The sequence below is a fragment of the Pseudorasbora parva genome, chromosome 3 (genome assembly GCF_024679245.1).
Source record: "Pseudorasbora parva isolate DD20220531a chromosome 3, ASM2467924v1, whole genome shotgun sequence".
NCBI classification, from domain to species: Eukaryota; Metazoa; Chordata; class Actinopteri; order Cypriniformes; family Gobionidae; genus Pseudorasbora; species Pseudorasbora parva.
Window position 1 is genome coordinate 51,943,042 of NC_090174.1, and position 12,484 is coordinate 51,955,525.

A 12,484-nucleotide genomic window follows, 5' to 3' on the forward strand; every position below is an offset into this window, starting at 1 on the left:
ACATGAATGGGTGAATTAGAAATATCCCCAAACCTTCCTCTCTATTTTGTCTAGCATGCAAAACGTATTTGCAGTAATAAGCATTTCTTCACAAAATAGGAGCTGTATCGACGGTTCGGTTTATTTTGCATGTCGAAAAAAAATTGATTTAAAATGTAATTCTTGGCGGAGAGAGCCTAAAAAAAGAGGAGCTCGGAAAAGGAGTCTACCGGGGCTTTTAAATTACCCCAAAGTGCAGCGCAGTGTGACGTCCAGACAGCCGCTGCGAGCTCTTCCCACAGACGTATTTTTGTGTGGCGGTAGAGCTGGGGGTATCTGCCGGGTGGCTGATCCTCTCGCTCGCCCCGCTTGACGAACGACCCGCGAGAGGTAATAAAAACATCAAAACCTCGCAGGCTGCTAACCAAACAAAAAACACATCTGCAATAAAAGGAACAGTAGTTCACAGTGGGAGGCTCTACGAAAGGCTGAGAGGAGATGAAGCAACAGGGTCTACACCGTCCGACCTTAACCTGCTGCTGAAATGCACATGCTGCGGTAAACGCTAACAGTACTCTTTTAGCATCATTCGTTTTCTTTGTTTCTGTCAAAGTTTGAATTTTGAAGAAAGTATGTTTAGAAAGTGAATTTAGTCCGTTTTATTTTGACGTAGATGCTAAAATGGTGTTTAATATTAGATGTCAATAGCGTTTTAGTGCCAAATAAATTATTTAAGCTTTAAAGTATTTTCATCAACTCACCTCATTATTTCCCCATACAATAAAAGTCAGTGCATGGGGTCCAATATTTTTTGGACACCATCTTATCAGCATATCATCTTTTGTGTTATTCAGGAAAAAGTAAGTTATACAGGTTTGGGATGACATGAGCATGAGTAAAATGTTTGGGTGAACTATCCCTTTAAAGGTGCCCTAGAATGAAAAATTGAATTAACCTTGCCATGGTGAAATAAAAAGAGTTCAGTACATGGACATCACATACTGTGAGTCTCAAACATCATTGGCTCCTACTTCTTATGTAAATCTCGTGAATCCATAACACAATGGAAAAAAAAGTGCTTCTCAACATAACGCCAACTGTGATGCAAGCGTTGGGGATCATTTACATGCATGCCCCCAACATTTGCATCTGTCCAAACATGGGCATTGTCAGGCGGAAATGGAGCGAATCATCAAAACAAGCTGCTCGCATGGACACACTTAATGTTCCAGGCTGTTCAGGAGACTTGTCTACCCTTCCCACAGATAAAAAATATCAACTGTCATGGTTGATGTTTATAATCCGATACCACAACAATTTAATTCAAGATTGTTCGTTTGTTCAGCCCATTTCAAGCAAGCTTCTCTCAGCGTCTTAAACTGAAGAAGGGGGCAATTACAACTGTATTCCTGCAAGCAGTAAGTAGCGATTTATCCACTAATTGACTGTTTAAACAATTTCTCATTAAATTGAAAGTTTCTTAGAGAGACAGCATTGTCTAGATGACACAAGATGTTAGTACAGTAACAATAGGAAACACCAAGTACCATACAAAACTAAATAGTGTGTCTAATGACAGGTTAATATTATTTTGTATTACAAAATACAACCGTAGATACTTTGCTTAGATCGTTCACTCGATCCTTCTAGCAAACGTCACCTTTTCCACCATATAAGTTAAAACGATAGTCATTTGACAAGGTTATTCATTATGTAAAAATATAAGTTATATATTTATATTTTTGAGAACTGAAGTATGGTGTTTCCTATGATATTTTTGCCTATTTGTATTTCAGATTAGGCTACATCAGTCACTGCGTAACTATAGCCTACATTGTGACTAACGTTATATAAACATAAGCGTCTAAAATGTAGGCTGAATGACACACTTTAAGCAGAACATCTCAAATGGAGATTGATAAAATGCAGCTTACTTGTTTATTGGTGTTTTCAGTTCACCTTCGCGCGCGCGCGCGCGAGAGAGAGAGCTCGCGTGCATATGGTTGCCAGATTGGACATGCTAAGGTATAACACTTTTTTCACAGAAAAGCTCTGTTTGGGGGATTTAATTACTGAAATCTGACGACCGCACGAACGCGAGCTCTTTCTCGGTGCGCGGATGATCTGAAAACACCAAGAAGTGACAAGTAAGCTGCAATATCTAAGTCTCCATTTGAGATGTTTAGCTTAATGTGTGTCATTTAGTCGGTCTGTGTTCTGTCAGGAAGGTCAGGACTCATGAGCTGAGCTGCTGAAATAAGCCAATCAGAGCAGAGCTCAAAAATTAATATTCATGACTCTTCCAAATAAGGCAAAAACAGAGCATTACATCCTAGGGACAATTTATAGGGTTGTAAATGGACAGTTATATTCCTTTGTGGAAAAAGCATTAATGCAGTGCTAATATCGTGTTGTATTATTTTTGTCCCATCATAGTAAAAAAAATATATATATATATATATATTGTCATGAAGCACATTTATCATCTCCCTATCAGGGGAAAAAACAACCGATTTTTGTATTACTTTATTAGTAATTGTATTGAGAAGAAGCCTTTCAGCTTCATCATTTTGCAGAGAAGTATTGTGTAAGCCAGTGTATGCGAGCTGAAGAAAGGGAAGTTTTTTTTAAAAGCACAGATAAGCTGGTTTGCCCCGGGACGGCCCACCGTTCCACGTTCACTCATGGATATGATAGCCGTGGTAGTGGAATTTAGCAGTCGCATCTGTCACGGGCTTGACTAAGAGTGATTACGCTTGTGTATCGCTTTGCATGCGATTGTGGTGGCAAAGTCGAGACGTTTGTTGATCAAGATTTGGATATGGGTGGTTAGCTGCGCTCCTGACTATTGACAGATGTAGTCGGACAAGATTTTGGAGGGTGAGGCAGAGATAGTTGTTGTGTGTGTTTGTAAAGATTACTGTAAATCAAGCATGGCTGTCTGTGCATGCTGTTGGAGACATGCTGACAGCACTCACAGGTGGATCTCCACATCTCTTTGCGTTCAATCCCTACATTCCTACTTCTCTCAATTAAACAGCCCTCCCTCCTACTACCCATCCTGCACCACACCAGGTTCCATGCTTCAGGTGTCCAGCATCTGTCAGCACCCAACAGGAGGGATCAGGGTGCCTATCAAAGGCTGGTTTGGAATGATGAAGCAGGATGCTTTGTAAATTCCTTTGCTGTCATCGATAATATTAGGTATTTATTTAACTTTTTTCATGCTCTTGTACCAAGATGTTTTTTGTTTAGGTGTCCACTAGGCGTAATGCCCAATTGAGAGATTCAGGGTTTTTTTTTTTTTTTTACAAAAAAATTGCAATTAAAAACTAAAGGGGTGTGTCTCCGGAAAATGCAAACACACCCCTAATCGGTACTGGATTGTCAGGCTCAAGTGGACAAGTGATGATAACTGGTTTCAGTAGATCAGTGTGAAGTCAGTTGAGCCTGCCAAGTCCATGCCAGAGCATACTGCGCTTTGAACATCCTGTTGCGTTGCTGCCAAAAATCGATCACACTTAGCTTTTTAATTGGCCGCCTTGTTGTGCAACCAAGTGTGCTGCGAGTCATCGTGCACTTGTGACCCCATTGCATTGCTTTCAAAGATAATCACGGTTACGTTTTTTTCAGTAAGTGCCGCAGGAATTGCATGTTTTTGCTTCACCCTGGTTCCCTCAAGAAAAAAACAATAGGATTATTTTACATTTAAGTTAACAAAAAAAAGATGACCAACAAATTGTATCATTCTTGCGTTTTATTTGTCATCATATTCTTAGACCAGTAGTGGCTCCTAGCCATAAAATTTAGGTGGGGCAGATTCTGGGTCTAGAATCTGTTTATGATAACCATTTTGCAAGTTTTATATTCTAATCGCTGAACACATAACACACACTTTTGGCAGAATTCTAATGTGTTTGCATTATTCAGTCTGAGGACGGTTCTCTAATGATGATTGACAAGACAAAACTTGTCAACATGACTTTATACATGACAAAAGCTTAGAATGGGATTTAGAATGGAATTTAGTTACTGTTGATCATCTGTCCATGATTTCATTGGTCCGAACAGTTTCTGTTCAGGCATAATCACTTCTCGATGGATCAAGTTCAGACCGAACTGCCCAAGCTAAAAATGTTGTGGGCGGGGCTAAGTTCAGCTGGCATCCAGGCTATTAATGTAGTATTTAATATAGTAATGTAGTATTAAAGGTGGGGTAAGTGTTATTTCAAAACCGTTTTACAAAACTGACTCGGGCCAAGTCCAATAGCAAACTTGTAGCCAATAAACAGGTAAGGGGCGTGTCTATTAATGATGGTGAGAAGAGAGGCTCAGTGCACGTCATTATTCAAAACACCAGCCACACATAATAACGGACATTAGCCGAGAACTAATATATGCTTGCTTTTGCTTTATGCTCGTGTTTCATGACTCATGTTCGCTTGTTTGTCCATTTGCAATCTTATTGTGGCTCACTTCAGCGATGATAAAGACCCGTTCATTTCCACACCGGATGGAGCATCTAAATCTCCTCACTGTCTGTTTCAAGCGTCAGTTTACAAAATGTGTCCGACAAGTAAGATACTATACTCCTAATATATGTTTTTTTCTTTTTTTCATGATCTATATAACCCTAATCCGGTCATAATTGTTAATTGTAATATGTCGTTAGCTGGACTATTGTTCATGAGAACGGTTCGAGTTTTTGTGATGAAGGGGTGACTTTTTCATTGAATATTCGACCTAGATTTGTAACACACAGATTCTGCCATAGTCGTTGTTTCCTGGGTTACGTATGTGTGGGGCGGAGCTATCAAAATGGGGGTGAGACTGTTTTGGGGGTAGGGGCGTGTTTGTTTTGGGGATTTGAAATGATAACAACGGCTACCAGAAAGCACTTACCCCACCTTTAATGTATTAATATCGTCATGGTGTGAAGCAAGGTTTACGGAAGTAAAATCATGTGAAAATAAGCGGGAAATCTGCCCCAATGACAGTGTGCTGCAGTTCTATTTTTCACCTCAGACTTATACTGGAAATTTGTGCAGAGCTTTAGAGCTAGGGGAGGGCTCAAACAAGCTTCAAGTATCATTATCACTTAGTATCATGAATACACATTTTAATATATCCTGCTCGTTTTACCACTTAAAATAGTCTAGAAAATCCCCAAAAATATTTGTTGCAGAACTCTGAACACGTATATAATTTATTATTAATTCAGAATAGAGGTCTATGTTTGGATGAATATTTTGGTCCATATAGACAAGCTGCGGCTGTCTTTAAACACTACATTTAATTGGCAGAAGTAAAAGGCTACAGTTAGGCTAAAAAGTACTACACCATGTTTGCATGACCTACTCCAAAAACACTACCTTCTGACAACTCTAACTTCAAATCTACAAGTTGGAAAGCTTGAGCTAGAATAGTTTGCAAGAGCGCTAGTATAAACACAATGGGGCTGATAAAACAGATTAATGTGTAGATGTAGTCCCATTTAGCAACGCTCTTTTTTTTAAGACGCATAAACCATTGGCTTTTGGTCGGTCAAATTGGGAGTGCAAAATTGCCATTTCATTTTTGGGTTTTAGGACTCATTCTTGTGGCACTCTATTGGTCTTGATGTAGTATAACCAAGTAAATGTGTTATCCTCCACTCCACCATTGGGCCTAAGGCAAGGTTTCGAGGTTTGTTTTTAGTTAATCATCAACAGGACAAGCATATGTGTGTACATTGCGTGCATAGATGACCGTTTGCTATGTATACCCCATCAGGAATCAATAGTCCTACAGAGAAATGAAGGATAGTTCATAAAGACTGACCTCTTTGAAGTCTGTAAGTTCATTGCAGAGGATCTGAACCCATGGAGAATGGATTCCATAAATGAAAGCTAATGATATGACAGTTCTCAGACTCGTATAGGCTGTGTTTAATATGAATGTATCCATACAGCGTTTGAACAAGATTGAATATGGGGTAGACACACCATTTAAATTCTACATTTGTGTGAAAAAGCGATAGCCAGATGTGCTAATTTAGCAAGACTTTTGGAGTAATCAAACGAAACCATAATCTCTGAACTTCTGTTTTTAAACTCCCTGGAATAGTGAAAGTTATAGGAAAATGCAGTTCATACGATTATTATTCAAAAACGAAAGTGTGGCAATCTGTAAATCATGGTTTTCTAATGGTTATTTCATGATACAGGCCTCACGGCTCACTTTATAAACACCCATTTACCTTTTTTATCGCTTTGCTGTGACCTCTTAATTAAATTAATGTATTTTCCTGACACAAACTATGGGAAGCATAACAAACACAGATAGACACATTAACCCATCATTATCAACTCTGTAATATGGACCAGATGGGCGTTTAGTTCAGACATACCAACCTCAGCTCAGAGCGATTCATCTTTCTCCCCCGTCCCTCTTGGCCGCAGCACGCAAACCCGTCTCTCCCTTTCCCTTTGTGGGAAAGTTTCTTCTCGCAGGTGACATCATTACCGTGCTCCAGAATTTTGATTTGGACTATGATGAGAGTTGATTTCAGATATGAAGAAAAGCGATGCTAGAGTCTTGTTTTCGCTTCTCTGTTAAAGAATAATGTTAGGGACGATTTTCCCGGTGCATTCTTCAATCCGCTTGGGTCAGGAATACCTGACTGGCTTATATATTCCACATGCAGGAGTGACTGGCTCTGATTTTCCAGGCAGAAACAGGAGCACGCCGACAAATTCTTCACTGTCTTCTCCCGCATGAGAGCCATTAGTCTCTCTGGACACCGCTTATGAAGTCAATTTTACGCTGTCCAGTTTGATTCAAGCTTCAGGACCAGATGCCTCCCGTGGAGAGATGGCCCATACGCTTGCGCACACACACTTAGCACACGTGTGCGCTTTTCGCCAGGAAATTCTTTGAACGTCCTCAAAGGAGAGGGGCCGCAGATAATGAGCTCTCGGTAATACTTTATAATAAGTCACATTGTTGCCCATTACTGAGATTTATCTGGTCTCCTGGCCACTGTAGATCACCGAGAGCAAGGGAAGGTAATCTTTAGCCAGCATTTGCTTCCCTTGCACTGTTGACCAGACCTTTCAATGCAAATGTAATTCACTAGAGACTGTTAAAACACCAAGGCCTTAGCAAACAAAGATTTCAGCGAAAACAGTCCTCGCACGGTGACAAAGGTAACTCACCCCACCTCCGACGCCTCACGCTCCAAACCAAATAGTCACGCGCGTAGCGTTTTGCTCGTGCTTGAATGTTTTACGGCTGACGATTGAGGGGCTGGAGCCGCGCACGGATTTCCCCTGCCAGGTTCAACAGCTATTTAGCCGTTCATTTGCGGCTCAATCATCAGATCAGCCGAAGGTGGCTGGTGGGGAATTGCTTTTGCTCTCTGCCTGTTCTTTATACAGATTTAAATTTGCTCTTGCTCAGGTCATTAAACAACAAGCTCATTTGTTTCTGGTAAATAGTTTATTTGTCCTGCGTTTAAACTGTAATCCTTTCTACCCGCCTGAGACGAATAAGCGTGAACGGCGACACTTAGCGAGATTCATTTTGCATCTGATATTCATTTCACATCCTTGCCATCATGATGAAATCGTAGGGATTCCAATGGGGCCGTTTGTTAATTAAAGTCCTGCATTTGTCTATTGCGGCTCATTAGCGTTAATGTCTGATTTGTGTTCCCTTACAGATGCACGACTCCGCTCAAATGACCAATCCTGGGGTCTCCCAGCTGCGTATCCGTGCCGACGGCAAGATCCTAGCAACGGCGGGCTGGGACAACAACATCAGAGTGTTTGGCTGGAAGAAACTGAAGCCACTGGCTGTTCTGCAACATCATAACGACATGGTGAATAGTGTGGCCTTCTCAGACCATCAGGACCCCCCACAGAGGCTTTTGGCCGCAGGGTCCAAGGACCAGCGGATCAGTGTGTGGTCTATATATAGTGAAAGTTGAGTTTGAAAGACAGAGGCCCACTTTACTGTTTCCTTCAAACTGATTTTTGCTAATTACTCTGACTTTATTTACATACTTGAACGTAGTGCTAATGTATTTGTCTTTGAACGAACACGCTTAAATTAGTGGCTGACTGCCATTCGGAGGCGGAGCTTCAATGCCATCACGTTTAGCGAGAGCCGTGATTGACGCGTCCAAGTGAATGAGTACCTATTGGTAAAAATGCTCGAGCAAAAGCAGCTAATATAAACACACTCCATCAGTGTGTTTTGTTGCAGTTGACCAATAGTTATTTAAAGACGTTTTATTGTCAAAGGCAGAGCTTTAACTGTCCGCTTCGATCTGTTTGCTTTACCCCAGGCTGATGTGCTTCAGTAGGTGTATTTGCTCTTGAAGTCGCACCTGAGCGGCAAAGTAATCCAGCGCTGTTTTTCTAAATCTGCCTCCGAGTTTAAGATTGCCCTCTGGACTGACCTGCATACATCACACAGAGTTAATCACAAGGGCTCAGGCTTCGCAGACAGGCCTGTTTGTTAGAAAGATTCATTGAGCAAGTTTCGTTTCGTTCTTCCTTTAAGCTCATGAGCTGATGAAGGCGGCTCTATTTTCAGCCTAAAGACAAGGCTGACCTCTGTGTTCGGATGTGGCTAAAAGACAAACTAGTTATTTTTGTATTTATTGCTTTGGCTCTGTGAAAACTGGACGGCTCACTCACCAGAGTAGTTACAGTTTAATTTTCTTTTTCTTTTCTACTTGTGTATGTGTGTAAAGACATAGTTGAGGTAACGCATTAGGAAAACTGATATCTAGTATTGTTTACACTATTTGTAAATGAGGTTCTTAAAGGGATAGTTCACCCAAAAATGAAAGTTCCATCGTTTTTCCAGTGTCCATCAACTGTTTGGTTATTTTCTTTTTTTCTATTTTAGATCTCTTTAAGTAGGCATAACCAATTCCAGCTAACAAAAGTGTAACTTAAAGTGTGTGTGTGTGTGTGTGTGTGTGTGTGTGTGTGTGTGTGTGTGTGTGTGTGTGTGTGTGTGTGTGTGTGTGTGTGTGTGTGTGTGTGTATGTATGTGTTCTGCCACCAATTTTCAAAAGAATTACATTTTAATAATTTGCTGTGAAAAGTCATTCAAAGTTTTTTTTTTTTAAACCCTTTTCTATAATAAATATAAACAATTAATTTGATTTCTGATTTGTTACATGTTTTTGTTGAAATCTGAAGTAATTATATGACTTTCTTCCAAATGTTTCTTCCTCAAAAGAAAGAATGAAAAGAATCATTAATGGAACAGTTAAACAGCTCGAATCATCACTCGGAAACACACTCAAGTGTTCTTCAGTGAAAAATGGTATAGATTCAAACAAAAACTGTTGGTTTTCATATTAAGGCAAGGTATAACAACCTCTTCATTTAAAACAGACATGAATATTAGTTGACTAACATGCTGAGAGTTTGAAAGTAGATATTTTTGTCAGCATAGGCGGTAATAATAGCCATCCATGGTACTAAGCTAAGTGGGATTTCATGCGTCTCAGAGCGATGGCGGTGGAACTTCAAACGGCCCACAGCCGTTCTGCCCCATAAAGCACGTGTCTCTAGGGACGTACCCAGACTGGAATATCTCATCAGACGGTACAGGAAGCTCGGGGAGCTTGGAGGCCATCCTTTTAAAGGAAAAACAACAGCGGGCGAGTCGCCGGCCGGAGAGGAAGACAAAACAGTTCATTTTACAGTCCGCCTGGTCATTAGCCTTCTCCGTGTCATCTGTGGACCCTCACGTAGCTTTGTCCATGACCTCTGTAGAGCTCGTCCGATTGGTAATCACTTCCTACTTTTGTAGACTTGGTGGGAGGGCACAACAAAGCCATGCCAGGGGTCCCTTCCATCCGTTCTGCGAATAAGCCCATAAGCGTCTATTGCTGGAGATTTCAGCTTATACCTCCCAAGTCAATAATAGATCACTTAAGCAGTCAGTATAAGCAGAACCTCGACACGGGCCACTGACAAAAACCTGCGGCTCACCGAACAACAGACACACGCCTGTCTATAGCACGAGGGGTCAGAGGTCACCTGACCATTCTACGCCAGCTTAAACAAACTCAGTCCCCCACAACAGACTCTACATAGCATGTTTTGCTGGTTTAAAGATACTCTGGGTTCTTACGGTAAGACTGGATGAATAGATGTTAGTTTTTGGAAACAAATAATAATCCCAGGTAATCAGAGTCTGAGGAAATGGCCCTTTGAATGAGAGAAACTCAACACTGGTTGTGTTATAGTAAATTATTTATATGTTGGCAAGCTCAGTCGGAATGAAACGATTTCTGTTGTCTGAGATAAGCACGCGGTGATTTGTTTTTATATGCAGCGTTGACAAATGGAACACAAATTCGCTGGAGGAAAAAACGCGGGAAAATGTGAAACACGTGCATGACTATAGGTAAACATCTTTGGTCCACCTTCATTTTTTTTTTTTAAAGCTGTCTTTAGATGTGCAAAGCGAGAGAAATGTACACAAGATAGGCTTGTCACAACAGATGTTCCAGATGCGACCCTGTGTCAGTTGATTACCAGTTCTTTTTTTCTTTAGTCCTATAGTTTGCTGTTTTTACTGAGCTAGTTAGCTGTCTGATAAGAAACAACATTTTGCGGTGAGATAGGCCTACACAATTACAGGCGGTCAGTTTCAGTGGACGAAATAATATTTATAATAAAATGTAGGCCCATGTTAAAAATGTGGTACTTTTTTTCGTTTAATGTTTGTAATTAGTTGATTCATTGCCCCTCTGTATAAAAAAATGGATTTGGATAATCGTTAGAACTGCAGGATGAATCCACAACATGGCCGAATAAAGGTAGGCTACAGTTAAATGAGAAACTGGATCAACATTAATTTGGCATAATGCAATATTGTTCGTTAATGTAAAAAAAATTAAGCTTTTGATGGCTGAGAGTTGTAGCCTAAATCCTGAATGAAAAATAGACTCGCGCTCTTTAGAATTTTTATTTAGATTTTTTATATAGGCTATTGCCTTTTTTAAAGCAGCTAGGCGTCACTTCTGTAATGTTTAATATTCACCGTGTCATCGATAATTAGATATAGGCCTAATTCGGCAATGCTGTCTAAATTAAGAGCATAAAAGACTGAAATAGAAGCCTATACATGTTTTACCTAGTTTAATTTGTGTCTGCATGGGGAAAAATAGCCTACCATTAGGCTATTCCAGTTTAATTATTTTTTTATAGGACTATTATTTTTAAATTGTCCATTTGTAAACGGACTGCTTTTTGAAATCGTTAACACGTTTCTTTAAAAAAGAATTATGATCTAATTTAATTTCAATATAGCCTACAGTTGTTTGTAGTATTGGAAACCCGCTACCCGCACAATATTGTGTGTGTGTGTGTGTGTGTGTGTGTGTGTGTGTGTGTGTGTGTGTGTGTGTGTGTGTGTGTGTGTGTGTGTGTGTGTGTGTGTGTGTGTGTGTTTCGAAGCGCAGGTATTTCCTCTAGGATCAAACAGGGTATCCATGCTGAACTTCTCACGCATCATGTTTGAACTTCAAAGACGGATACAATTTTCGGTACGTTTGGCCCATAAATAATGAGCATTTTTAGAAGCGGTGATTGTTGGAAACAGCCGTCAGTCGTCATTCATGGATGCAGGTACACAGGCTGCGCGACCGCGGGCCCCAGTCGGCCCCTGTCGGCCCCTCTCATCAAGGCGAAGCGCAACCAGAGAAAACACAGATGGGTAGACCCCTGACGGAAAAGACATGGGTCCGGGTGTCCCGGTCTTCCTGATGGGCCAAACTCATTACCTGTAGCCGGGAACATGCTCACGCGAAGGGAGGCCCAATCCTCCAAACGTGCTCTTCCGGCCCCAAATGTAGGCTACTAGGGAAATAACATGTGCGCCTCACAATGAACGAATTGTTAAAAAGATTTAATTAGCGTCAGTATAATAGCCTATGGGAAGAAATAAAGGGCGCTACTATCTTCGTCATGTGTTTGATGTCAAATAAATATATATTAGGCTATAGGCCCTATATATATGGGTTGATATCAGCCGGATCTCACGAAAAATGCATAGCCTAGTACGAGTGTGCAATGTCTGTATACGCCAACACTCATTTTGGCGAGCATATGATAGCCTACGCTGTTTTTTGCGTGCATATGATAGGCCTACGCATTTTATGGCGTATTATACATACGATATTATTATATTTTATATGTATAGGCTATAGTTCTAATGAAGGCTATTTATTGCTTTGTTTAAAAAAAAAATCAGAAGAACATTCCATTTTAATGCCTAATGAAAATTATATAATTCGACCAGAAATAGAAATATATTTATAATGACAATATTTGGAAAAAATATATTTTCCATGCATAAAAACAACGAAATTCTCGTTCGTTTTGAATGTTTTTCTCTGAGTTTTCCCGTCCCCATGAAGTCTCGCTGGTCTCGGCGCATCGAGTTGTTACCACAAACAAAAAATTATACGACCAATTAGTCGTCGCTCAAA

At 40.4% G+C, this 12,484-nt stretch overlaps 1 protein-coding gene across 1 annotated transcript in view; it reads left to right on the top strand.

Annotated features, from left to right (window-relative positions):
• gnb1l (guanine nucleotide binding protein (G protein), beta polypeptide 1-like) overlaps window positions 1-8,971 on the top strand; it is a 65,465-nt gene extending 56,494 nt beyond the window's left edge. Inside the window, exon 7 of the mRNA XM_067439426.1 lies at window positions 7,682-8,971. Coding sequence (XP_067295527.1) covers window positions 7,682-7,948 — 267 coding nt within the window. The 3' untranslated portion in view covers window positions 7,949-8,971. The remainder of the gene's footprint in view (window positions 1-7,681) is intronic.
• The last annotated feature ends 3,513 nt before the right edge of the window (window positions 8,972-12,484 follow it).